The 27,539-nt window shown below is 30.9% G+C and overlaps 1 protein-coding gene across 1 annotated transcript in view; it reads right to left on the bottom strand.

Moving 5' to 3' along the window:
• The window catches only part of LOC127737198 (thyroid adenoma-associated protein homolog), a gene marked incomplete at its 3' end in the record, with an annotated part of 29,224 nt that extends 4,374 nt beyond the window's left edge, over positions 1–24,850 (bottom strand). Inside the window, exons 1-20 of the mRNA XM_052247729.1 lie at positions 24,726–24,850; positions 24,096–24,258; positions 23,312–23,423; positions 22,398–22,552; positions 21,055–21,183; positions 20,438–20,558; positions 17,773–18,320; positions 17,192–17,295; positions 16,521–16,598; positions 14,785–14,974; positions 13,904–13,997; positions 8,986–9,156; positions 7,976–8,220; positions 7,465–7,649; positions 7,048–7,238; positions 5,777–5,929; positions 5,138–5,274; positions 4,331–4,459; positions 2,193–2,297; positions 338–445 (exon numbers count right to left, since the gene is read on the bottom strand). Of these exons, the coding sequence (XP_052103689.1) occupies positions 338–445; positions 2,193–2,297; positions 4,331–4,459; positions 5,138–5,274; positions 5,777–5,929; positions 7,048–7,238; positions 7,465–7,649; positions 7,976–8,220; positions 8,986–9,156; positions 13,904–13,997; positions 14,785–14,974; positions 16,521–16,598; positions 17,192–17,295; positions 17,773–18,320; positions 20,438–20,558; positions 21,055–21,183; positions 22,398–22,552; positions 23,312–23,423; positions 24,096–24,258; positions 24,726–24,814 (3,207 nt within the window). The remainder of the gene's footprint in view (positions 1–337; positions 446–2,192; positions 2,298–4,330; positions 4,460–5,137; positions 5,275–5,776; positions 5,930–7,047; positions 7,239–7,464; positions 7,650–7,975; positions 8,221–8,985; positions 9,157–13,903; positions 13,998–14,784; positions 14,975–16,520; positions 16,599–17,191; positions 17,296–17,772; positions 18,321–20,437; positions 20,559–21,054; positions 21,184–22,397; positions 22,553–23,311; positions 23,424–24,095; positions 24,259–24,725) is intronic.
• Positions 24,851–27,539: the final 2,689 nt, after the last annotated feature.

Below are 27,539 nucleotides of genomic sequence, written 5' to 3'. Positions count from 1 at the left end.
GATCATTTCATAGGGAACATGTGTACTAAGCTTCAAGTTGATTGGACTTCAAATTCATCAAAAACTACCTTGACCAAAAACTTTAACCTGAACAAGGACACCCTACTCACACTATCATTTTCTATATGTTCAGTGGACTGTGAAATTGGATAAAACTCTGATTTGGCATTAAAATTAGAGAGATCATCAAAAACATTCAACTTCATCAAAAACTACCTTGACCAAAAACTCTAACCTGAAGCGGGACAAACGGACGGACGCACAAACAGACGCACAGACCGAAAAACATAATGCCCAAGGTGGGGCATAAAAAATGTAATAGCATTATAGTATTTACCTGTTTGTGTTTTTTCTCCACTGTAACAACAGCCTGTATGATGATGGGTAATCCTGCTGATCTTCTTGTTACAGAGCTCGAAGTACAGGTATTTAAAGTATGGAAGGCCTAAATAACAAATAAACAGATCCTATCACTTTTAACAAACAAGAAATAGGTGTAGTTTCATCATGGGATCTAACTGTTACCACTGTCCCAGTTAAGGAGAGCTTTGAGAGCTGCCAACCATGTTTAACCCCTTTCTATGTGTCTGTTCCAAGACAGAAGCCTATAGTTTATGAATTGGTTGTCGTCTGCCCTTCTTGGTTTTCATTTAATGTTTTAACTTAAAGCCCGAAGTACATCGCATTTTTATCAGTTTGGTGATGAAGAAAGTCACTGTATGGTTTCTCTTTAGCTATGAATTTATGACCATATATTTGACAACAAGAAGCTGATGACTTGCAGATGCCAAGCCTTGTTATACTTTTGTTACAAATACTTGAAATGTCATTTGGTAAAGAATGTATAATGAAGGTCAAATTATAAAGTGTGTTTACAATTTTTAATGTTTCCATATCTTTACATATAACTTCATTTCAATTGATCATGTTGATTTGTAATCAATTTTGTGTTAGTACCACAATTGAAGGTGAAATGCAACAAGAAACATCAGCATTAGGTGGAGGAGTAAATGAACCCCAAGGAACTGTCGGAAACCAGGGAAAGTATCCCTTTTGTTTGGTGGGTCCATGTGTAATTATATCGAATAGCTCTGCACCTTGGATTGGACATAGACAGTTACCTTCACCAGAAAATTCAGGAATAAGAAAGGAAATTTATAAACAGTTTTGGAAGATAATGGACAATTTAGGGGTATGGTATACTAAGGAGTACTTGGACAGAAAGAAAAATATAGGAGGTAGTGAATGGGTAGTTTATCACAGACGGGAAATTATGCCAAAATGTGTTTTGGATTTAGCTAGATCCAAATATCCTAATTCTAAAGACATTCCATACATTGGACAGTGGGAATGATGAAACAAAAGCAAATCATTATGTATGAATATTCAGTGCATATGTATTTTGATAATAAAACTTCTTTTCTTTAAAACTAAATTCATTGTCTTTTCTCAGTTAACTGTTATCAGATGTGAAACCACAACCTGAACTGTTCTGCAATTAAATCTGTCACAAGATGATAACATACTGTAGCTGTTACAGATCATACAAATTCAGTCTGGACTGAAGATTTTCGGGGTTTAAATCACACTGTTTGTAGCTGATTTCAAAACATATCATTTTTTGTTGTTCAGTGGCCTTTTATAGCTTACCATACAGTACAGGTATTGATTGTTTACATCTTTGTTTTTGGTCTTCAGTAAATACTTGAATCATTGGTAAGCATGTCACAAATAAATCTAGTAATATATTTCCTAAAAATTCACTTTTTTTCAAAAAAAATATATATCTTGTTTCATTTTCAGAAAATTAAAAATGATTTAATAACACAGATTTATAAAATAATTTTTAATATTTTTCTACCAACTTAAAATTCATACCAAAATTTTTTTAAAATGTATAAAAAGCATTTAATACATCTGTGTTTAATCCTGGTTTAAAGTAATATTAAAATTGAAAGATTATCTTCAACTAAAATATATGTCTTAATTATTGATGTCAATACAAAACTTGAGTCATTTATAGTTTTTCAGTATAAATTAAAGCATAATTACTATTAGTATCAAGGGTATTTTAATTTTCAAAAATACCCTCCAGGGTGAGAAGGAAAATATTTAAAGATGAATAAAATATGAAGAAATCTTTATCTCCAATACAAATTCTGAATATATATATAAAAATGATTCTTTACTACCTGACTTAGTATCTGCCTTGGTATACAGTTTATATCTGCATTGTCTGATGTGAAAAGATGGCCGATAAACTGTACAAAAGATGACCTGCAGCCTTCAGTGACTCCCTACAAGAAAACAAACCTAAATCATTACTGCTTTAATTTAGTAGAAACTGCTGTGTACATGAAGTTTTTTATCTAAATACATAAGATTAAAAATGTGTCATTAGGACAGGTAAAACACATCATTGGGCTTTATAGTAAACAAAGCCACTGTAAATGAAAAAATAAAGAAAAAATATATGGAATTACTAAGGGACATAACTCAGGTAAAAACAGATGATTTTTATCAAATAGTCCAACCCATTCTGTTGCAATTTTGAGGATTTTTTTACTCACATACTAAAATTATTGAAAGGAAACTTAAGATAAGGCTATATTCTGCATAATCAGGGGGCACAACTCTTAACTGCATCACATTATTTTCATGATATATGTGCTGTTTAGTTGTTGTCTCATTAAAATCATACCCCTCAACCTTTTATATCCATGTTTAGTAGTTTTATAGTAAAGAATATAGGACAAGAACAAAATGAAATTTTCAACATAAACTCTGAATTCTGCTGTTTTCCATATTAATGTTCTATTCCTCATATGGTACGTTCATATCTTTTAGCTGAAACCATAAAGTTTCTCAGTAGTAGAATTAAAATTAAGAAATTACAAGCAGCGTTTTGCATTTGCGACCAATCTGCATTTCACTTGCGCCAATTTTTTCTTTCATTTGCACTGATTATTTCTTTCATTTGCTTTGCGCTAATTATTTTACAGGTACAGGTCAATTTTAAGGTTAAAAGCACTGTTTACATCCACTAAAATAACTAAGTATAGCAATAAAATATCAAATGATATAAAAATCTCTTTACAGCCTTTAGAATATCAAAGGACAATAAAACCCTTTACGCCATGAAAAAAGCACAGCACTGAAGTTCGAAAGGAACAAATGTATCTTGAAATTATTGAATTGTCGCAAATGAAAGATTGAAAATTGATTAAAGCTGTGCGAATGGCATACGCCCATTACAAGACAGAATTTAGAAATAAATGTATAAATACTCATAAACAGACCAATCTCACACCTTAAATTGTTTTAAAAGTTATTTGATTACGGAAAGAGGTCTACATCTTTAGTGTACAAATACTTTGATGTACAAAACTTTCCAATGAAGATGAAATAGCTTAAAAAAATTCCCTAATAAGATATTAAAAGAATAACTGAATCCGGAACATGAAAAACACAATAACCCCTTTGCAAACTAATTTGGTCCTCGAAATCATGATATGGACCACTTTATAGTAGACATTCATTTTTAAAGAAAAATCAACATTTTCATCAATTTTTAAAGAAAATTAATGGGGAATGTGTCCATGGGACACAGATGATACCCCTGCTTGCAAATAACGTTATAAAAGACTGTAAAAGTGACGCTGCCCAAATTTGTACTTGATCTGAGTTTTGTGGTAATAAGCATTGTTTTTAAGTTTCATAACATTTAGTTGAGGCTAACTAAAGTTAGAGAACGGAAACGAAAAATTCAGCAATTTTTCCATTTATAAAGGGGCATAACTCTAGAATGGTAAAAGTGACGCCACCACAATTCGAACTTGATCTGTGGTAATTAACATTGTGCATAAGTTTCATCACATTTGGTTGCGGCAAACTAAAAGTTAGAGAACAAAAATAAATATATTTCAGCAATTTTTCCATTTGTAAAGGGGCATTACTTTAGAACAGTGAAAGTGACACCACCAAAATTCAAACTTGATCTGTTTTTTGTGGTAATAAGCATTGTGTAAAAGTTTCATAACATTTGGTTGAGGCAAACTAAAGTTAGAGAACGGAAACGAAAAATTCAGCAATTTTTCCATTTGATAAGGGACATAACTCTAGAACGATAAAAGTGATTCCACCAAAATTCAAACTTGATATGTGTTTTGTGGTAATAAGCATTATTGATAAGTTTCATAACATTTGGTTGGGGCAAACAAATATTTGAGAACGGAAACCAATTTTGGGATGTACGTACATACGTACAGACGGACAAGGGAAAAAAACTTAATGCCTCCTCCGCAATAGCAGGGGCATAAAAAACACTTACCCTATGTCTACACTTTGTTAAAACCTGGATAAATACATCCCTTATTCTCAGTATGATGGAAAGTCTATCTGTCTGTTCCTTCTGTTTTAACAAAAGTTCACATAGACAGCCAAGACTGTAGCAACATTCCTGAAACATTGAGTTTTACAAATTTTATTTAAATATATCAAAAATAAGTAAAGTTCACCTGTATTGAATGTTAAAAGAGAGATATGTGGTATGTTTGGTACATGTTGTTTAAATCTTGCTTTCATAGATTATAATTATATAATCAATGATAAAAATATACATTTAGACATTTCTGCACTCTCACTCTTGCTACAGTTGAATGTAATTATTGCAGTATCCATGGAATCCATCTTTATAAACTAATTTGATGTCTTCCCAGTGAACAACAGGAGGCCAATCTGACCCTTTTTCTATATCGAAATTTGGTAAAAAAAAACATGAAATTCTATTTTACCTGAAACTCCTGTTACTAGACATCTGGCTGCATCATTTGTCTGTCCTAATGGCATACTTTTCAGTCATTTCTTCATATCAAACTTATGTCTGGACATTTTAAAGCTTGCAATGTGTATGGGTTTTGCTCCTTGTTGAAGGTCATACAGGAACCTATAGTTGTTAATTTTTATAAAAGTTGGTCTACGATGGAAAGTTGCCTTATTGGCAATCATACCACATCTTCTTATTTTCATATTTTTTTTTTATAATTTAATTAATAAAAAATTATACATTTTAAATAATAATATTTACAACACAAATAATGAAGCAAATTCGAATGTCACAATATAGATAAATTCTTACTTTAATATTTATCCAGCACCAAGATAACAAATACTGGTGTTCTAATGATATTGTTGTTGTTTCTGAGTAATCCGTTTCTGTTGTTGTAATTAAAGTTTCCATGGCCTGACCTAACTCAGCAAAGGAGGGACAGGAATCTACAAAACAGACATAAATTCATTACACTTTCTTTGCTGAGATCATGTTCAATGGTGCTGATAACAGTAAAAGTGATTTTATGATTCAGTCTTATCAAAAAGATATATATACTGCATTGGAAAACAGACATTTTTTCTGACACAAGTATTTTTAAGTGCAGGCAAGATTTTGCAAAGAATTTCACGTATTGCAGGTTATTCCAAATTTTTAGCTTTATTACTTGGTTTGCATTTAAAAAATAGATAATTGGGTGATCAGTTCATCATTTGGTACCGTAGATAAAGGAAAAAATTATATTATAATGGATACTTGGTTTTGTGCTTTTTGCAAAATACTGCAAGTTAGTATTTTTTTACACAAAATTTATAACTACCTTACAAGAATGAAAAAAATCTTAACTCCACAAATTGTACTGACAGGATGGACGGATGGCCAAGAGTAACACTTAATGCCTCCTCCTCTACTGTAGGGGCAATAAAATTTTTATTTTATAGAAATGACCTTGAGATGATTCAGTTGCCATGACATCCATCATGGAGGTCACAATATCACAGTTCAGACCAATGAAACTTTCTACAATCTCTTCAGTCTTTTCACTACAGGCTTGTCTCTTAGATAATTCTGTTATACAGGTTGTCAAGGCACTAACAAATCCTAAAACAAAAAATAAGGGAAAATAAAAAAAAAGGGAAAAATACTTTTAAAATTATTCAAAAGAATAATTGATCAAAAAGTAAAACAATTGCACAATGTCAGTGATGCATTTATGTATTTTTTTTGCATATTGAACAATTTTTATTTTTCATTTCAGAATTTGGTGTTCAAGTTTGATCATCTCTGTTGATTTCATTATCTACTTCACAAAAATCAGGTCCATGTAGAGCTTGTCATATGGTGTCAATACTTATTCAAGCTTAAAAAGAGCATTACATTTCTTCTAGATCTTTTTAGAGGGTTTCTAGTGCTGGTTGATAGCTTATTTACTGACATGCATTCTACATCTCAAGACTCCGTTTAAGTATATTACAGGATTTCAAGTGCCTAATGGACAGTGTGGCCAATGCACCAGTTCTAGAAGGTAGACACCCTCTTTTTCCTGTAAGACTTTGGAATCTCCTTTTTGGACTTATTGCTTTAACATAAAATTCCCCTTTTTCATCATTTAAGTAAATTTGATAGTACTTTCTGTTTCATTTTACTAAATTGCATTGTTAAAAGACATCCAAGATCATCAATAATGATGTTTTAACTATTTAAATCAATTTATAGATACTGATAGTTACATTTTATCCTTTTGTGCCGAAATATTAAAATACTGTGTATCATGCTACAACATTTTTAGGAAAAAAAGTTGTAAGGCAAAATCTCCCCAGTCGTGGAGCTTGAGAGAGTAAGATCCCCCACATAGTAGCTCCAAGAGGTTGGCAGGTATGTTTAATATCATGAACATATAACATATTTACTTTTAATTGCAATTCATTCTAATTTCAGGCACATTTACATAAACAACAAACTTTATATTTTTAAAGTTTAACATTAAGTACAGTAAAGCAAATCATATCAATTTACTTTCTAGATAATATTTCTTTCTTTCAAGGTTTTAATAGCCACAATTTTAACAAGTGTGAAACCAGAAATCAATGAGAAGGAGAAATGGTAAAGATTTTTTCGAATAATTCAATGATTCCAACATTCTTTTTAACAATCTTCCCTCTAAGAACCAATTGAATACATATCTGGAATATTTCTGCCATTTTCCCTGTATTACATACCATGCAGAGGAGATGATATTGATGCCTTTACCAGGTTGGACTGAGACTCCTCAATTTCCTGGTTTATATGATCAAACAATGAAAACAGGAATTTATCACAGCTAGAGTTATCTCCCTTCTCTATTGATAGGACCGTATATTCACCACTTTCATAACACCACGAAAACAACCAATGCATCTCATATATAAATCTGCAAAATAATAACATCTTTGGTATCTCAACTGTTTACAGTGTTTCTGGCTTATTCAAAATATCTAAAAGAGAGAAAAATTACAGTTAATATCATTATCTTAAATGTTGAACGACTTATACGACCGAAAAATAGGTAGCTGATTGTCTAGTATTTTTGGAAAAATAAAAAGTGTAATTTCAACTGTATATTGTGTAAAACATTTTAAAACGTTCCTTTGACTTACTTAACAAATACAAGTTGACAAAGCAGCACTCCACTACGATTCTCATGTTGCTTTGGCCTGTCACACAATTCAAAAGCAGACAACAGTAGACTCTCTGCAAGGTCAACATTTCCTTCACATGCATCTAATGATGTCACTGGCCATGGATAATATTCTAATAATAATTTAGCAGCCAGATTTTGTATCTACAAACAAAGAAATAGACAACATTTTGATAGTACTTAAAAGTTGGTTAGCTATCCACTGACCCAGGTTGATTTCATTTCTGTTTTCATTCTTACAATACACATAATTTTTAGCTATTTACAATAAAAGAAAAAATAAACTTTGTCAGAAATTACGGATTGTATGAGAGTAGGATTTTACGGGTAATGTACAATAAAATTCAGCCAATGTTTTACATCTCCCCGCCAATTTTATTCCACCTTTAGGTTTTCAGCAATAAGTAAAAAATTATTTCAGTGAAAACATGACATCAAATAATCTTATCAAAACCTGTTCCAAATCTTACCTCATCTGCTCCATCCAATATACAGTGTAATACTGATAGCAAGGAATCATGGGAGTACATATCCCACAATCCTCTTTTTCTTGCTTCCTGTGTGATAAGAGGGAGTTCTATCTTTGTTGGGAAGAATATTTCCAATGTCGTTTGTATGAAATCTAAGCAAGTCTTCCTTCTTTGGAAACAAGTACCAATAGTTAGGTTATCAATACTCAATTTGTAAAACCAGCTTACAAACTCCAAAGATCTATCTATTAAAAGAATAAATTGTAAATACTGAAAAATACAGCTGATAATAACTTCTACTGGTAAGTATCTTACTGTAAACATTTCAAATTTTACATATTTCATTCACATAAAAATTATGTAAAATATATGATTTACCATTTTTAAGAATCTGAAGTCAGTATCCAGGAACAAAAATTACCCACATATGTAATGTCATATAAATATACTCTGCTGGTATGGGACCAACACAACACAGTGAGTCAAGATTATACCAAACTAGTTCACTAGAAAACAGTATACTCCAAGACTTGCTTCTTCATCTTGGCATTTTATTAAAACTACAAACTTTCCTCTTAAATACTGTGTAGTATCCATTAGAGCAACAAATAGCAAATACCAATTTTAAGGTTTTTGATTTTACCTGGTTGGGGAATGATCCTACACTTTCCCTTCTTTCTATGATCAATACATAAAGGTCAAGGTGTAAATTTTTACATCACTTGTGCTGTATCATCATAAATGGTTCCACGATCTATTAATTTTTTTTCCTGGACGGCAAAGAAAGTCATAGATGCAAGACTTTTGGGCCTCTTAACTTGTTTTCTGGTATTGGTGGTTTCAAAATTTGTTCAAATTTGTGTTTAAGTCACATTGTCAAGACATATCTTTGTATCATCAGTTTATTAACATTTGTTTCCATCAAGTTGATATGTTTTCGTCAGTCAGATTTTAGATTTTTTATTAAAGATTCAACCTTTCAGTTCTGTATATATCTTTTTTATTCGTACCTAAAGCAGAATGATCCTGATCTTTAATGACTGCCTGGTAACTATCTCGTATTCTCACAAGAAGTTTTTTCAAGTTAGATGACAACTGGTGCCTGAATGGTGCAGAGTCTATCTTTAAATTGTATGGAATGGTTTCTTTTAGTAACTTGATTTCTTCTTCCTTCATTCTATCTGCCAAAAAATAAAATTATCAACATATTTCATTATGACTAAATAAGTTACATCTTCTTCTAATTATAGGTTTTTCAGGGATTCATATCAATGTACTTTCGATGTCCATTACCTTTTGAAAACCTGAATGGGGACCTTAAATTTGTAAAATGCAAAAGTTTGACCCTTTCACCTCTGAAATTAATTTTGAACCCTACTTGAAATATGAACAAGCATAATATGGTTTTTTTCATAAGTCACACAAACTTAAAACTGAGTTGAAAAGTTCTTTATATTTATTCAATATTTGGAAGAGGGTAAGAAAATACAATTTCATTTAAACATTGAAATAAACCTTCATTTTTCATTAAAGAGAAAATTCGTGATTTTTTACTTATAGTTTAAATATGTTCATTTTAACATAAAATACATATTCACAAAGTTTTATCGCTATATGTGCAGTAATAAAGAAAAAAATCAGTAATTAATGAATTTTTTATTGACTACTTCCTGTAGTAAGTGACGTTAACTCCTAGTATTGCATGCTGGTATTTAAAGTACAATCATTTAAAGTCTTGGTCTTTAATCATATTTTAATGTAATCATAAGTGCGCCGATGACTAATTTTGATAGCTAATTACCATCTGATAGTAAGAAAATAAAACAACAGACATGCAACTTTTTAGATTCATGAGATAAAATTTTCTATGTTTACATTTTGATTTTTGACATGTTGACAATGCAAAAAGAGATTTTTTTTTTTTTTTTTTAATTTTCTTTTCCAACGAAGATGATGAAAAAAAATTAGAAAATATAACTTTAACTGTAAGGACAATAAGTTATGGTACGTTTTGACCCTTAATCCAAGCAAACATTTCTACACTAGGACTATGTTAATACAATGTGTATTATTCCCTGGCAATATCCGTGGAAGGCTTGATATAAAATCAAGGTAATTTGCAGATCGGTATAAAGTCGTGTCTCCAGGGCACACCGTGCTAGGTGTGAAGGTCATTTCGATTGGATTATAAGACAGAAGGTCGAGTTTAATACACAAAGTTAAAATAGATATTAAAGGTTGTTGGCAAATACAAATAGATCGCCATGGAATATTAAATTATATTAAGGGTAAGGTCCGTTGTTAGCCAAATCATGATATTTAACATGTATTTCATATACATGTAGGATGAATAAATCTGATGTTATAAAAATGATAAATAATATTCAAATTAAATCTAAAGGAGAAATTATTAAAATCAAAATGATTTTTTTATTTAATCAGTTTAAAAACAAAGAAATAATCTTGGGGAAACTAATAATCAAGTGTTATAATAAAAGTATATCATTTGACTGATCAAAACGAAATTATTTTTTTATATAAAATTGGAGTATCTAAAGCGCGTTTGATTTACCTTATACGGTTAAAATATGTACGGAAACACTCTAATCTAAATATTTAAAATTTTTGTATGTGTTACCTGGCCAAAAGGTGTTTAAGCAATATCGGAAACCATCTAAAGTCAACTTTGCCTATGTAGAATAGGACCAAAAAAATACATAGTTCGCCATGGAAAATTTTTAATACTATTGCTTCAATGTATTGTAAATATTCACATATATAAAACATTCATATATAAACATGTATAAAACCTCGTTCACACGGTGATTAAAAAAAACGAAATCACACAAAATCATTTAACACTGAAGTAAGTTTTAGATAATTAACGGGAGCTCTTTTGGTGAAACTGTGTCTGTCCCTTCTTCAGGCTACTTCAGCTAACGATCTTCCTTTATTTTTATCCAATAGAACAAACTGTTTTTGATTTCAGAAATCTTTTATGATTCAAAACTGTTAGATATTCATTGTTTAAGAAAAAGAAAAAAACCACTGTAACTGTATTACAATCAACTTCAAAATGAGGAGTTTACTTTGGAAAGTTTTCATGATTCAAAAGGGTTATATTTTTTATATTTATTCAAATCTAAATATCGAATATACATAGGAAATAAAAGTGTAAAGGTGGATGTAATTATAAATGTGTTATGTTCGGCTGAAACGTGTTAATCGTATATCATTCAGTGCAAGAAAACGTTTGTGATTTGTATTTAAGACAGACTGGAGGAATCAGATTTTTTATGTCTTTATGTTTTGTACCTTTGCAAGACTTGTCATTCATATTCTTCAGAAGGACACATTATTCCCACTCTAAACCTGGGAACAGTATATATGTTCCTTAATAGCGGACAAGCAGTAGTATTTTAAAATTTCTGTGATTTAATACCAAGTAAAAAAATAAACACCGAAATTAATTTGATACTCAATATGTTTCCTTGAAAATAAATATTTTCTCATTCGGTCTGAAAATAAAATATGAATTTGGTATACAGAACATTCAGAAGTGTGAATGTCATAAAATCTTGTTATATCCGAAAAAGGTGTTGAACGCCATTATAAACGTGAACCTGTATACGTAAGACCTCATGGGACGGCACCTTACCATATACAGGTAATATACATGTGGCTCTGTAATACCCGGAAATGTCAAGGTAAATCACTATCTATACAGAATGTACCATGTCAAAGAAATTCTCACAATTGTGAAGCATGACCATTATCAGAAGTCCATTACCCTAGTAATGGACTTCTGGTAATAAACTTGAAGTTCCGCTGTAATACCCGAAAATGTTAAGGTAAATCACTACCTAAAAAGAATGTACAATGTCACAGAAATTATCACGATTGTAAAGCATCACCAGTCATCTTTTAAAAGGTGTCCTAGGTTGGTTAAATGGTTTAAATTCTGAGTAAACATTTTTTACTCAACTAAAATTTAGTTTTTAAATTACATCCAGGAACTAATTATTTTTGTAAATTTACTTTTTTCATCTGTAACTTTCAATAGAAGTGAGTTGGTTTTTTTTAAATTCCCTTTTGGAACTATGATTTTTGTTTTTTAGTAAAGTTAGAATCATAAATTGACTCTACAATTTAACGTATATCCCAACTGCAGCTATACACGTTTTCTAGGGAGTTGGATAACCCCTACTTATCACAGCATACATGCACCTTTTTTAATGACTCCTTTCATCATTTCAACCAAGAATGACAATTATTTATGAAATGCTATAGTTGGTGAGACTTTATTTTCTACCAGATGTGTGTATTTTTTATATTTACATACCAAATGTATTTTTCCCCTACAACATTTGAGAAATTTTTTCGTATACCCGTTCCTAATATGTACAGAAATATGCTAAATGTATGCAATTTATATGAATCTATTCTCTCTTATTTTCAATATATATTTTAAATTGTGACTATCTATAGTTCCATAACTTTCTATCTGTATAAACCAATGATCGACAAGCGCATACATTTTTGTGAAATAAATATATATAGGCTATGTTTCAAATTTTCCATAACTATTGACAACGAGTATATTCTTACATTTTTCCAAATTTTACCCTAGGAAGTATCTTAATAGATTTTATTCCCTCAAATCTTTAGCTAAAATTATTAAGATTTTTATAAATATCATTCTTTACACCAGAAATGTCATTCATAAACAAGTTGTAGTAAAATTGTATACACGTATGAGTTTAGCAATGACTAGTATATCACTGTGGGACTGAAGACAAAAAATGTACACATTATTTTACATCTGATACTTTTTAAATGGAAATTTCCAAGTTACCGGCCGTGTACACTGATACCCTCAGCAGTAAAGCGATGAATGAACCTGCATTATGTAACTATGTAATAAAGAGTTTTTTTTAGCCCGACAGGAAATCGCTTGAATACCTGGACGTGTCACCTCACAATACCTCTGGCAATAATTCCTTTAGCCATACTGATGATCAAATAAGAGAAGGACAGACTTGAATAAATGTATTGCATAAAAGACTTATGACCAAATTAGATTTATGAAAACAATTTTACACGGAACACCGCTAGTTAATTATGACTTTAAAGTTTAAACTTTGAGAGAATCCTTAAAAGTAATTGCTCTAAGGTAATTCCCCTATATATTTACTTTTTTCATAAACTTAGTAAAAAATAACAGTTTAAAAACGAGACCATAGTTATTTAAGAAAAAAAAGATGTCCAATCGGCCGAATTTTCCGACTCTTAAACTTTTCTTAAACATTGTTCCTTATCAAGTTAGTTTTAAAAGTTTGCCTATAGGTAGTACAACTTGTTTGGTATAATTCTTTTTTTTTTTTAAACCGAGAAACTGGGATTCCTTTTGTCATTACCTTGTCCAGTTAAAACAACCATACGCCTGACAAGTGATTTCGACACTGATTTACAACTACGTTAGTCCCTGCTTGTTTTGGTACTTTGTGGTTTATAGATATCACATGTTTTTTTAATCGACATGTAGAGAATTGATAATCTCAATTAAAAATCGATGCTGATCTCTTATCTAGTGGAATAAAACGTTAATATTTATGACTTTGTGTGCTTTTTTATACATAATGAAAATAATATCATTTTATTTATATTTTTACGAAGTTTCCCTTTAAAGAAAAAATTACATCAATTTGTAAAATCACCAATTTAAAAGCATTACCATATATAAAATCAAGCAATATCTCTTATTTCATTTCTTTAAAAGCTATAAAAATTTAGGATTTTTTTTTCATCTTTTAAAAGTTTGTGTGAATGAATAAGAAAAATTATAGATCAACTAGATATAGAAAATATTGAAAATGCATATGGACAAATGAGAGCAGAAATATAGCTTTCTTTATAGATATACATTACCAGCTTTCTTTAGTGAGGAACAGAGAACACTGAATGCTTCTGATCTGATATCATCATCATTACTGTATATAGACTCATGTAATAAACCAGTATCCTAAAAAATATATGTGTAACACATTACAACTCATTACTGTCAGTTGACAAAATATGGAAGTCATTCAGTTTAGTTTGGATTGATTGATTGATTGGTGTTTAACGCCACTTCCAGCAATATTGTGCTATTTCGTGGCTGTCAGTTTTTATTGGTGGAGGAAACAGAATTGCCCGTAGAAAACCACCGACCTTCGGTAGGAAAACTGACAATCCTAGTCAATTAAGATTGGAGTCGAGTGCACCTGCACGAGCAGGGCTGCAACTCACAACCTCAGTGTTGACTGGCTAGAGATTACAGTAGTTGAACTAATTAGACCAGTTGGCCTACAGGGCCCCAATGGTTTTGAAGAAAAAAGTGATGACAATATTTGGTGGACAGGTTTGATTTGTTAGAAGAAGTCAAATTTTTCCTTTAGTTATTACAGGGAATTTTCCTTGTGGAAATAAAAAGCAGAAATGGCTGTACAGGAACCCAAATTGTGTGTATAAAGGAATTAATATGGATAAATCAGGACTGAAAAATAGTTGAAATCCACTAAAAAGTGGAAATGAATAATCCATGCATACAATTCAAGCTTCTAAAGAATGTTTGTCAGTGTTGCAATCTAAATATAAAAGATTTTAAAATTAATTCAGATTTTAATTTGAAAACATTTCACCATACCGGGGTAAATACACATGTTTAATATAAAATTTAACATGCATTATTGTTTTTTATTAGTGCATTGCTATCTTATTTTCCCTTTTCATTTATTTATAAAATATACATATAGATATGAAATACTAACCATTGGAAAGTCTCCAGTATATAATCTGACAACTTGAGCCACAGTGACCCAAGCATGGAGTACAAGGTGTCGTGGTATAGAATCTTTCTCCAACATTTCAGTGAGAGTTCCAGTCAGACTGTCTTTAACTTCAGGTATAATTTTCAATGTTGACGATATCCAATAATGACCTACATTACCCCTCTGTAACCTTCAAAATAAACATTAAAGCTCATTTGTTCGTGTGCAATATAAAAACCTAGATTACCCTTCTGTAACCTTAAAATTAAAAGTAAACGCTCATTTGTTTGTGTGTCATATCGTATCTGTGCTGATTCAGTTATTTTTAAGATTTTATAGCATTACTGTAAATTCAGCAATTATTGCAAGTATTTATTTTTTGACTTGACAAACCAAAATTTGAGATTAACTATTACGATTTCAGGAAAAGAGGCATACATATATAACCCAGTCGCATTATTCACATTAAAAAAAGACTTGCAATAATATCCTACTTTACAGTATTCTAGAATTCAAATAGTGAATAGAACTTATATAAGCTATTGTAAACGCCATAAAGTACGATATAGCAAACATTAGTGTATTACCAAAATGAATTCTTCTGCAGTATATATTGGTTATTTCCATGTTGTGTATATAATATACAGTTTGCTCATTAAGAAAATGTTAATATAAGTATAAGCTTAAAGCTATAATTTGGTTGTGATGTCATAAAAGTAGAGTATCACAAGATATTTACACTATTTTAACGTGAAAGTAGAACATTTTCAGTAATGTTTTTTGGCTAAATTAACAAGGATCACTAGTGTCACCCAGAAAATGAAAACAGCAATGCAAAAACACACACTATCTAGGTAAACATCTTTTAGCATGTGCTTAATATTTTATTTCTGCATGTGTGTCTGAAACAACCAGCTTTTTGGTAAATTCAGCATTTTTTTTAAGATACTGTAATTTCATGAGGCTTATTCATAAAGAAAGTAGCACTTTTTATTGAAGAACTAAAGATCAATGTTTTATTCAGAAGTATTGAATAAGTCTCACATTATAGTACAGTAGACTCCACCTAATCAGATATCGGCTAAATGAATATATCAGCTATTGTAATATTATTTCAAAACACCAAACCCTTCCCTATACGTTTAATGTTAATTATATCGTATAAAACAATATATCGGCAAATAGGATAAGAATATTCTGATATATATTTGTTCAAAACCATGCACAATCGGATATTTTTAATGTTTTTCTGACAGGAAATGGACCCGGAAGTTATGCAATTAAAATCTTGCAGACAAGAAAATTTTGTTTTTAATTAATAAAAGGAACTATTTCTTAATAAAGTGTTGTCTTTATTCATTGTCTTCCATTGTAATGCGAATTAGATGCCCTTAAAATTCAAATGGTTTGAATTTATTTATTAAATATACGGTACAAGAGAAATACGTTGGGAGAATTTTGATAAAACTCTAAGTGCTCACAGAATCAGAAATATAATTTAGACTGAATGTACCTTCTTCTGAATAATTTATTGCAATATACATATAAATCCCTTTTGCCAAGAGAAATCTGAATTTTGTCAGATATAATTTTGTAACATGTGTAGGTTTGACCACATGTCATGGACGCCATTTTCTTTTGTTTACAAAATGTGAGGAAGCCTCTAGAACCATGACCAAAACATTAACAGACTTATAAGACAAATTCTAATATGTATTTGATTTTTTTCTATATACCTGTTATCACTAGTCAATCCTTCAATAATTGTTCTCTTCCATTGACTTGTCCAAACTTCTTCAAATTCTCCTTGTGATCTAAAAAAAAGATGAATCTCAATGAACAGTCTAATCACAAGCTCATTGTAACTTAAAATCCCTTCAATGTCATAAGTGCAGTAGAAAGGTTGTCAGTAGCCATGTTTGCATTTATAATCCTGACAAAATTTTCTTCACAGAAGATTCCTTTGAAACTGATATATAAAAAAACATCTATGACAATAGCAAATCCTTACCTCAATTTTTTTGCTACATTGGATATGGTTCCAATGTTAATAAAAGAATTGAAAAAAGCCTGTCTGAAAAGGATTATGAACACACCAACAAGTTATAAAATGTATGAGAATTTCAAATTCTTTCTGAAAAAGCAATCAAAATTGCCATTTCTTGAATTCAATTTAATACAAATATGTCTAGGGGAGATAATCTTAATTCAAAAATTACAGTCAAGTGAAAATAATATGTAATTCTATTTATAAATATTTACCTAAAATTGTCTGCTCATTTAATTAAATAGTGCCAATGTCAATCAATATATCATTTTTGGGGGTTATTAATCAAATGGACATTTAACACATATCTTTTGATGAATGTATAAATTGTATGTTCATATAGAAAAACATAGAACTGACCTCATCTTTATAAGAAATGCTTTATAAACGTCAGCACCACTTGGAGCCAGATAATTTGATGACATGCACAATAAAAGTCTGTTTCTAATATCACTATCTAAAATCTGTAACATAGAGTATGCATATCAATCAACATTATTACTGTATTAATTCTATTTTTCATCTTAATGTTATAATGATGCTAATGTTCTGTATTTGGGAACACCAATCAAAATCAATCATTTACTATAACATGAGGGTACTTCAACATTCTTAATGTGCCAGTCCAACGTCTTAAGTCCAATGGTTGTTGTTGTAGGTTGACACCTGCTATTATTGGCTTTCCTTTCATATTATTGCCTATAATTTTCTCATTTGAATTGTTTCACATATGTTACCCCAGGCCTTTTATAAATTACTATGCAGAATGGATTTTGCTTACTGTTGTAGATCATACTTTGAGTAAAAATTGTTTACATTCTTTTACTCTATTTTTTTTTTAGAGGAAAGTTGTCTCATTGGCAATCCTACCACATCTCCTTATTTTTTGCATAGGCAAAGAAAGTCAGAATTTTTATATTATACATAAAAACGATCCTTACCAGCTGACTATCCATAAAAGACAGTAGCACACTGATGATTCTGTATTGACTTTTGACATACCAAGACATATTACGTAACCTTGACAACAAATCAGGTATAATGTCATGACAACCACAATGTTTATAACCATGTTGCCATATTTGTAACATCCCAGAGAAGATTCTAATGACTATTTGAGGTACATCTTGTACAGGGCTATCCCAATTTAGCCACACGATATCTATGGTTTCTGAAACTATTTTTGGAATAGCAGACATTAATTCTGCATCAGCAGACAACACTTTTATTACAGTAACTATCTGTAAAACCTGGCTAAGCAACTGTTCCAGTGAATTGAAAGCATGGTAGTGAAATGATAAAGGTCCTCTACAGAAATTAATAATTTTATGAAAGCATTTTAGAACAAAAGCTCCATTTTGTAAAATTTTGTTTCCACATGATAACATTCCTTTAATTATTCCTATATGTCCAGTTGTAGGTTTGTTGGGAATGTCTTCCTCAGATTGGCTCTTGTTTATAGAGAACACATCTATGATGAGGTCCTCTCCTAAAATAAAAAAAAAAAGATTAAACAAGCTTCTCATTAATCAATGTAAACTTTTGGCTTTTAGCAAAGGGGGTTCATGGGTTTCATAATATCTTCTATTACAAAATAAGTTTTTGTTCAAGTTTTGACTATGAACAATGTAATTGGGGTCCAAACCTTACTTTGGCATATAATTTCAAATGTTCACATCGTAATGAACATGCATACTAAGTTTGAAAACATAACATTCCAATTGTATATAACTTGTGGTAGACATTAGTAATCAAACAATGTCTATGCTTAGTAATCAATATTAAATATTTTGGATTTAACCAGATAATCACATATTAAAAGGCATTGTAAACTTAAAATAAAAATCTCTATAGACAGCCTCTTCAACATTATCACTAAATGATAAATGCACTGCAAATGAATAAAATGATTTATGAACCCCCCTGTAAAATTCTATTTGATACAAAGCTCCCTTATATTTAATATTCCCCTTGTTAACAAATCTTTGATACTAGTCATATCTGTATAATATTATTCATCCATATATTCCAACTTCTCGATTATTACAGAAATGTGTGTATGTTTGGAAGAAGCCATTATGACAGAGGCGAGTTGTACTTTAATATATCTGAATAAATTGCCAAAAGTGTGCAACCCAACTATAACCTTTTGATACATCTACAATATATGATGGTCTTGAAGGGGGTTACAAAATAGATAATAATGGGTAAAAAGTCCAAAATAAAGGGCAAAAAAAATACAGAATAGAGAAAATAAATTGCTTCTCCGAGCACAGCTGGATACGACCACAGAGGTCCAACCCTGAACAGTTGCAGCAAAAATGGACACAATATTCGCGCTTAAACAGGTCTGAATTTGGAATGTAATTAAATATTTGACACATAATAGGTTTCTGACACAGAATAACTGTAGTCAAAGAACTTAGAATTGGTTATATAATTTGAATTTATATTCAACTTTTTGCTTTTACACTACATACACTTTGCTGTTGGCGAATTGACCCCCCCCCCCCCCCCCCGTTTTTTTTTGCCAAAAAAAAAAAGTATTTGAAGAATTTTTCTTCTAAATTTCTGAAATCTGAAATGAGAAAAAATTGACCCCCCACAATTTCTTTTTACCCCCCCCCCCCCCCCCCCCCCTTTTCTCCCCAAAAAATTCTTTCCCTCAAGATATGGTCATAATCTCAATTCAAATTTCCAATGGAGTTTTGCAACCATAATTACCTATTTAAATTTACCATAGTGCTAACTTAATCTATTTTATAATAGAATTTAAAATATGGTGTCATCCAATCTTTCATATGGATTTTTTTGTATAAAAAAATATGCAACATTTGCAGATATTTTTACTGGTCTTCCCTTATAAATATGCATTTCTTTATACATAATTTCAAAGCAGTGTAAGGGAGGTAATCAAAATGTTGTGTTTGGATTACCTCCCTTACACTGCTTTTAAATTGTCCATTAACCATTTCTTTATACATAATTTAAAAGCAGTGTAAGGGACGTTATTCAAATGATGTGTTTGAATTACCTCCCTTACACTGCTTTAATTTATGTTTTGTACTAAAGTTTTTGTCCATTAACCAGGACACCCTTGTTTTTCCCCCTTTTTTGCACCTAATTCCTAAAAGGTTTGAGCCATAACCCCCCAAAAGCAAATCCTAACCATCCCTTTGTGGTATGGAAACTTGTGGTATAATTTCAGAGAGATCCATACACCATTCCACAAGTTATTATCTGGAAACTAGAAAAATGCTTATTCGGGCCCCTTTTTGGTCCCTAATTCCTATACTGTTAGGACCATAACCCCCAAAATCAATCCCAACCTTTTTTTTGTGGTTATAAACCTTGTGTTTAAATTTCATACATTTCTATTTAATTATACTAAAGTTATTGTCCGGAAACCAACTGTCTTTGGACGACTAAGACGACGAAGTGATACCAATATATGACCACAAAATTTTTTTGAGGTCGTATAAAAATAGACAAAAGAATAAAGAAAGAAGAACAATGGGCAAAATTAAAAAAGAATAAAGGAAAAAATGGTGTAATAAATTAAAGAATAAAAAAAGGAATGACCCCCATTCAGGCTGTCTTATATACCTAATCCAATCTTCCTGTATATATTCCAGAATATAGTTCTACCAGTGTCTGCATCATCATGTTTCTCCAATAAGAGGCTCACAGCTGTTCCACATATAAATTGACAATCTGCAGCATATTTCTGTTGAAAGGAAATATATATTAGTGCATTATACCAATATTCCATTTGAAAAACTGTTTCTGTTAAAACCTTTTCATCTTCCATTGGCTCCAGTGTGCATTTACCAAAAAAAAAAATTCTGAGAGTAATCAATTTAAGTTTGCTTTTGTGTCAAATGTTTTGTGGATTTTCAAATAGAAATGTATGTAAATACATGATTCAAAAAAAATTACTGAAATGAAAAATATCAATTATGTAGAACAAAAAGAAGAAAGTACTAGTACACTAAAATGTAAGATTTGTGTTTCTTTTTCAGTAAACAACTTTTTCATAAATCCTTTACTTTTAAATACTCTCCAAATTAAGAATATTTCTTCGTGCATTTTTTTCCTGGACTAGATTTTATTTAAATAGACATCAAATTCTAAACAAGAATTAAAAATCCAAAAATAATTAGCACATAAAATATACAATGCACATTTTCTATTTCAGACAGAAACTTGTTGACAGACTTTACCTCTTCTGCTAAAACCTGGATAAGATGTTGAAAAAGTTGTATACACTGCACTGATTTTTCATTAGCTCTGTCATCAAATACTGGTACAGCAAAGGTGGAAGAACAAAACTGATACATCTGTAATACTATCTGAAATAAAAAAAAATAAAAAAAATAAGATCTCTGGAAATTCTGGTGTTTTCCTTTGGTTGCTCCTTCAAAAACTTACCATAAGAAACATGATGGGTGGAACTAGTGGAGCAGGATCTGCATACCCCTCTGGATCACCTGAGATCACACGAGTTTTTGATGGGGGTCCAAGTTTCTCAGTCTTTAGTTTTCTATGTAGTATTTTGTTCATTTGTTTGTCTTTTTATTGTCTTTTTCTTTTTACCCATGGAATTGTCAGTTTCTTTTGAACTGACAAGTTTTAAATGTTCCCTTAGTATCTTCTGTATCTTTTTTGTTTAATTTTATTATGGTCAATAAAATTACTTTTAAGCAAAGGTAAAATATGTTATTGAAGTGTATGATCAAACAACTATAAATTGCAAGTATCAATGTTGTCAATGTTGTAAAGATTTGAAAAACAACTTTGAAATGTCAAAAGTATATGTAATTAACATCTCAAAGGGAAATAACTCTAGCTTATCTAAAATTATAGAAAAAAATAAGCAACACAGAAATAAAAAATTGAAGAAACATGAAACGGAAATTTATTTTGGTTGAATACTTATTTTGGTTAATTTCATGTAAATGTAAAACAACAACAACAAGCATTCTGTGAGTATTGCATGGTACATAGTCCCCTACCGGTTAAAAATTCATTGTAATGGAGCAAACCTACCACTAAATTCTTCAAACAATTTACTAAAGAAAAGGAAAAAAATCCAAAATGTCATTTATCTTAATACAATGTCTTTACAAATCTTTAAAAAAAAAAAAAATGAGTTATTTCCCTTTGAAAAGAAATCTAGTAATTAATAAGTATTTCATCATAAATTTAATTCTAGGGAAAGTTAAAAAATGAGTTAATTCCCTTGGAATAGAAATCTAGTAATTAATAAGTATTTCATCAAAAATTTAATTCTAGGGAAAGGGCTTTAACTGAACAAGGAGAAAAGCTAAAATCGTGAAAATCGAACTTGACCTGTAACTTGCCATGATAAAACACTACCCCAAATATCAAATCAATATCTTCAAGCATGAAGAAAAAAAGTCTGGAAAACTGTTTTGCCGGACTGACGGATGGACAGACGGACGGACGGACAGACAGACGGACAGAGTGCAAACTTCGTCGGTATGGGACTAAAAATTCTAAAAATATTTATAATCCTGCAAAATATTCCTAAAATAATTCATACCCTTGAGTATATATAAATCTCCTCTGTCTCCTTGACAGATAATGGGATGGTTTTAAGTATCCTTTTCAGCCTTTTATCTAACCATGTTATGACTTCTGTGTGATGTTTCTCAAAAAAAATTCTTCCATAGTCATTATTCTCGAGAAGGTTGGATACTGTGTAAAAAATAGTTAATAGTTGAGGAAAATATCACAAAAAGAAAGAAAAATACATGAAATTAAAGAAATGGAGAGCTCATAAACAGGTTCACCCTCACACTGACCTATGCCTGTTGAAAGGCTGAAATCTGATATTTAATAGTTGCTTTTGTCTTTTTCGTTTTGTATCTCCACTGAAACATTTTTGACATTATTACCTCACTCATAAGTCACAAGCATTTGACCTGGCCTTTCTTTGATTAGACAGGAAACAAGTATATATTTTGGCCTTATAAGCGGCCTTCAGATATCCTACAGAGAACATCATTTTCTAGCATATTTTTTCTTTATACATGTACAATTGAAATGTTGCCTCATATTTATCTATCCAATATCTTTTTATTTTTCATCTTAAATTAGACCATTTTACTATGCAAACTTTTTTACAAAAAACTGATGTAATATTTGTATTGTAAAAATATCAACTTCTGGTATCCTGCTTTTATCAGAAATTAGCAATACTCAAATTACAATTCATGTCATAGTTCATTTTGATGCCTTGTGGTTAATGTCCAAGTAATTTTTGTTACTTGAAAATATTAACAACGTGGATAGAAATTATGAAAACTAACCATTTGAATATGAATAGTGCAGGATAAACTGGAGGTATTTATTAGGGAAGTTGTCTCCAATTGTGACAAATTGTCCATTACATATATAAAAACCCCTAAATTAATATTGGTACAAAATAGACTAACTAGAGAGTTTAAGTCATACCTGTCATAAGCTGTTTTTTGACATTGTCACCTTCTTGCATTAAACAGAAAAAGAAACCATCAAACTCTTTCTCTATAATCTTTGAATGGGAATCATACCATTTTTGAGCAAGCTGAAATTAAAAATCAAATACTCTATATAAACATTGATGCCCGGCTTAAAATTTTGTATGCCAGAGGTGCATTTCATCTACAAAAAACTACATACTATGTATATAGAACTCTTGCTCATTGTTGAGGACCATTAAGTATGATCTGCAGTTGTTTACATCCTTGTCCTTTGGTCTTTGGTTGATAGCTGTCTTACTGGCAATCATACCAAATCTTCTTATTTTTATATTGTAGAGTGAAGAGGGCTTCAAAGATACATTGTTGGGTTTCAACTTTGATTTAATATCATAGCAATTAGCATGGAAGGTACATTGTACTGGTGATTTCCAGGTTTATTTCAGTCTTCACGATATACTTTTAAATCTACAGGCCCGAAGTTTAATTTTACGAAAATCTTAGTTAGATTCTATTGGATTGTAGAGATGATTTTTACTGGCCCAACAGCATTTTTACAAGCCTGGGCTGGTGGGACTGTGGTTGATTGCGAAGACTGTTATTTGATATTAATTTTGTGTTCACCTATTATCTATTTATTTTTTCCATAATTTTTTTTCTAAGAATAAAATTCCTTTTGGATATATTCAATAAAAAAGAAATTTTGGAATGTGAGAGGGAGGTGGCTAGATAATTACACGAAACAAGAGCTGTGGGACACATCCTGCATCATAACATACCTTGAAGACAGACCTTGACAATTTTATAGATTCTGTACACTGTAAATAACATGAGATCACACACTTGATAAAGCTTGGTATCCAGTCAGGGTCTGGGTTACTGTTCAGTACCAGACTATTCAACTTTTCCAATCGTTTTATCAGTTCAGGAAAACTCTGATGCCTAATTAAAAAAGACAAACTGCATGTATGAAATTTCAATTCAATATGATATCTTCACAAAATCATGATATTTAAGGTTTAAGTTGCAGGGCTTGGTATTGGACACCCAAGTTGGACATGTGGAAGTGACAAAATCTACCTGAGCTGTACTGTAGGTCACCATATAACTGTCAAAAATTAGACAGATATCCATACTGTAAAAAAGGACTTAATTAACCAGAAAATTCATGACACATAATGTGGGTCAGTTAAAAATATGCATTCTACACTGTCTTTAAAGACTTTGTTGCCCTGTAGATGTTTTTTGGTTATTTTGGTTGTGGTATTGCCATCTCATTGATGTATACACTACATCTATTATTCATCTTTAACCTGTACTCTCATTTCTTTATTCAAGTGAGTAGAAAAGAACTTTTCAAATTTTTTTGTAAGTGATTTTTTAAAGCAAATTCTATAGACGCCTCATACTTATAATTATATGTATCCACTAAAACTAATTTGTCATTAGTGTTGATGGGAGCCAGTATGTCTTCTAATGAATGTTCACTCCTCTCCATTTTATTACAGCAATAGGTATTTCCTGGTCTGAATGTTCATCTGTAAAATAATAGAACAAAATGTAACTTTGTATTTACCATGTTTACAGCTATTAACTGAACCCTGTTACAATTACTAAAAAGAGAATCCTGAATGTTGGATAGGGTCAATCAAGTCTGCTGGAAATTGGTAAAATAACATTCTTCGATAGAAATTTTCCTTTACTTTCTATTTAAAGAAAAGATGGACATCTTAGTTTTCTGACATGAAGCATCATACATACTTGCATTCCATTGTTATGACATTAAAGTTTTCAAAGAAATATAAAAATAAGAAGATGTGGTATGATTGCCAATGAGACAACTCTCCACCAGAGACTAGATGACATAGAAGTTAACAACTATAGGTCACCATACAGCCTTAAACAATGAGCAAAACCTATACCGCATAGTATGTTGTAATAGGCCCAAATGTTTATTTTGTGAAATCTTTTGTTTGCAGATGATTAAAACAGCAAAAACTGAAGGAAGTGTGAACAAAGCCTATAAAATGATAAAGGGGATATAAATGTGTACCTTAGTGTGTACATGATAAGCTGAAGAAAAAGGTGAAATGATTCTGATCAAAAAACAAAATAGGAGGGGCACAGTAGCATTATAAAGTTAAGATTGTGAGAACGTTTTAATTATTAAAAGGGTTAAAGGGGCACTAGCTACTATATATAAAAAATATAAAATATGATTTTTTTTGTTCAATCATTAGTTAATGAAAGTGAAATAGTGAAATAATATATCGCTTTTAGCAGCCAGTATGGTTCAGTTTTGTCAAAATAAGCTTTAGATGAAACATTGAGGATGAATTATTCACTTGCAAGTGAATAATTCGACCTCATTGAATCCGTATTCATGTGAACTTCAATTTAACCCCTTGGCTAGAGATGGATACCGCATGCATTGTGCGTGTTCAATTATTTAAAGGAAAAAATGTCAACATTGAAAGTGAAACAAAGGTAAATCATTTGATTGACTGATTCGATCCACAAAAAATCATTCTTATACAGGTAAAAACGATGATTAACATATATTTTTAATCTATAATATGAAATTAAACAGACATAGAAAAATCCAAATGCACGATTCTGCTATCTATTTATATCTTTATTTACAAATGTATGTTTATATCGCTTATATGGCAATCGGAGGAAGACGGGGGTCAACTCGACAGTTAATTAGATGGCGTCTAGACTAAAATACACACATCACGAAGCTCCATATTATCGAGCCCATGCCCGGAATATTGTTTATTTTAGACTTTTTATATAATTTGGATAAATGTTTTACATTGTTATAAATCAAATATGAGAATTTGAGTGAAATCGGTGAACATGAATTTGACAGCTAGTGCCCCTTTAAGGAGAAGTTACTGATGCAAAATGGGTACCTCCTAATAAAGCAATGGTAAAGTCCCCGCTTTGGCCAAAAAAGAAATCTCATAGCAAATAACATTTTAAAACCAACTAGTGCCCTTGTCTTTGCCTCTATAATTCGTTACCATCTCAAGAACAACAAACTTGCCATTTCATTTACTTATAGGTGTTATCAACAGTGCGAGACCCTCATGGGTAGTCAAGGTCGTTAAACACCCCCTAGTAGTAATAAGAGTATATAACATAATGAACACACAAAATACAAGAGCCAATCTATACAAATTTATGAGAGACTAAAATTAAAGATTATTTATGACTTTATAAACCAGAGGGTTTCTTGGCAGAAATCTCGACAAGGACAATAACACCAAGATGGGACCCAGCCGAGAAACTTCCATGAGTTGAAAGACCATAGATAATTTGTTTATCATTATTTTCCTAGTCATATTCAATGACATTGGCTTTATGACACCATCATGTTCTCACTCTACTGGAATGAGAAAATCCACGCTCAGTCATGTAGCTTGAAAAGGAAAATTATCATACAGAGACATCAAAGGAAAATTATCATAGAGACACCAAAGGAAAATTATCATACAGAGACATCAAAGCAGTTGCTTTCAGATACCAAATAATGAATTTCAAAAATACAATAAAAGCAAAAGCATTGTTTGAAATATAAATATTACTTAACAATATGTATATCAATACACGATTGTACAAGTATTTAAAGTAAACAAGAGACTCCTAAGAGCCTGAATAGATCACCTTGTAATAATAGGCCATTTTTGTTTATCTTGTGTTGCTAGCTCATTGTTGTTGTCTACAGTTTCTACCTACATGATCTATCATTACTTTTCCAGATTATAGACCAAAAAAATAAACAGTGAAAATGGTAATTTCAGGGCAACGGCTCCAATAAGGAGTCATCCAAAATTTTTGGTTCATTTTGGCTTCTTTGCAGACAATGGTAGTTATCGTATTGTTGATGATCTTTGCTGTCTACACTGGTTATACTTATATCTATTATATTTTTCCAAATTATAGGCAAAAATGTGAAAAATTATTTAAAAGTCAATATTTAAGGTTCACCAAATGGAATTTTAAAATATGGCCATTTTTTCACTGCTAAATTTACTCTGAATAGTCAAAATTGTGCACCTGCAGGAACTAGATAAATAGATTTTAAATGCATTTTTCTTCTTCAGAAAAATAAAAAACTTTATGGAAAAAGAGATTATTTCAGTTTTTCCAATTATAAACTTTCAATTTCTTGTTACAACATTCTAGCAGCGCCTGCATAAGAAGTATATATCTCC

Source organism: Mytilus californianus, unplaced genomic scaffold (assembly GCF_021869535.1).
Source record: "Mytilus californianus isolate M0D057914Y unplaced genomic scaffold, xbMytCali1.0.p SCAF_4, whole genome shotgun sequence".
In the NCBI taxonomy this organism is placed as follows: Eukaryota; Metazoa; Mollusca; class Bivalvia; order Mytilida; family Mytilidae; genus Mytilus; species Mytilus californianus.
Note: the sequence above shows the minus strand (reverse complement) of the source record. Positions and strands in the feature narration are given on the sequence as shown.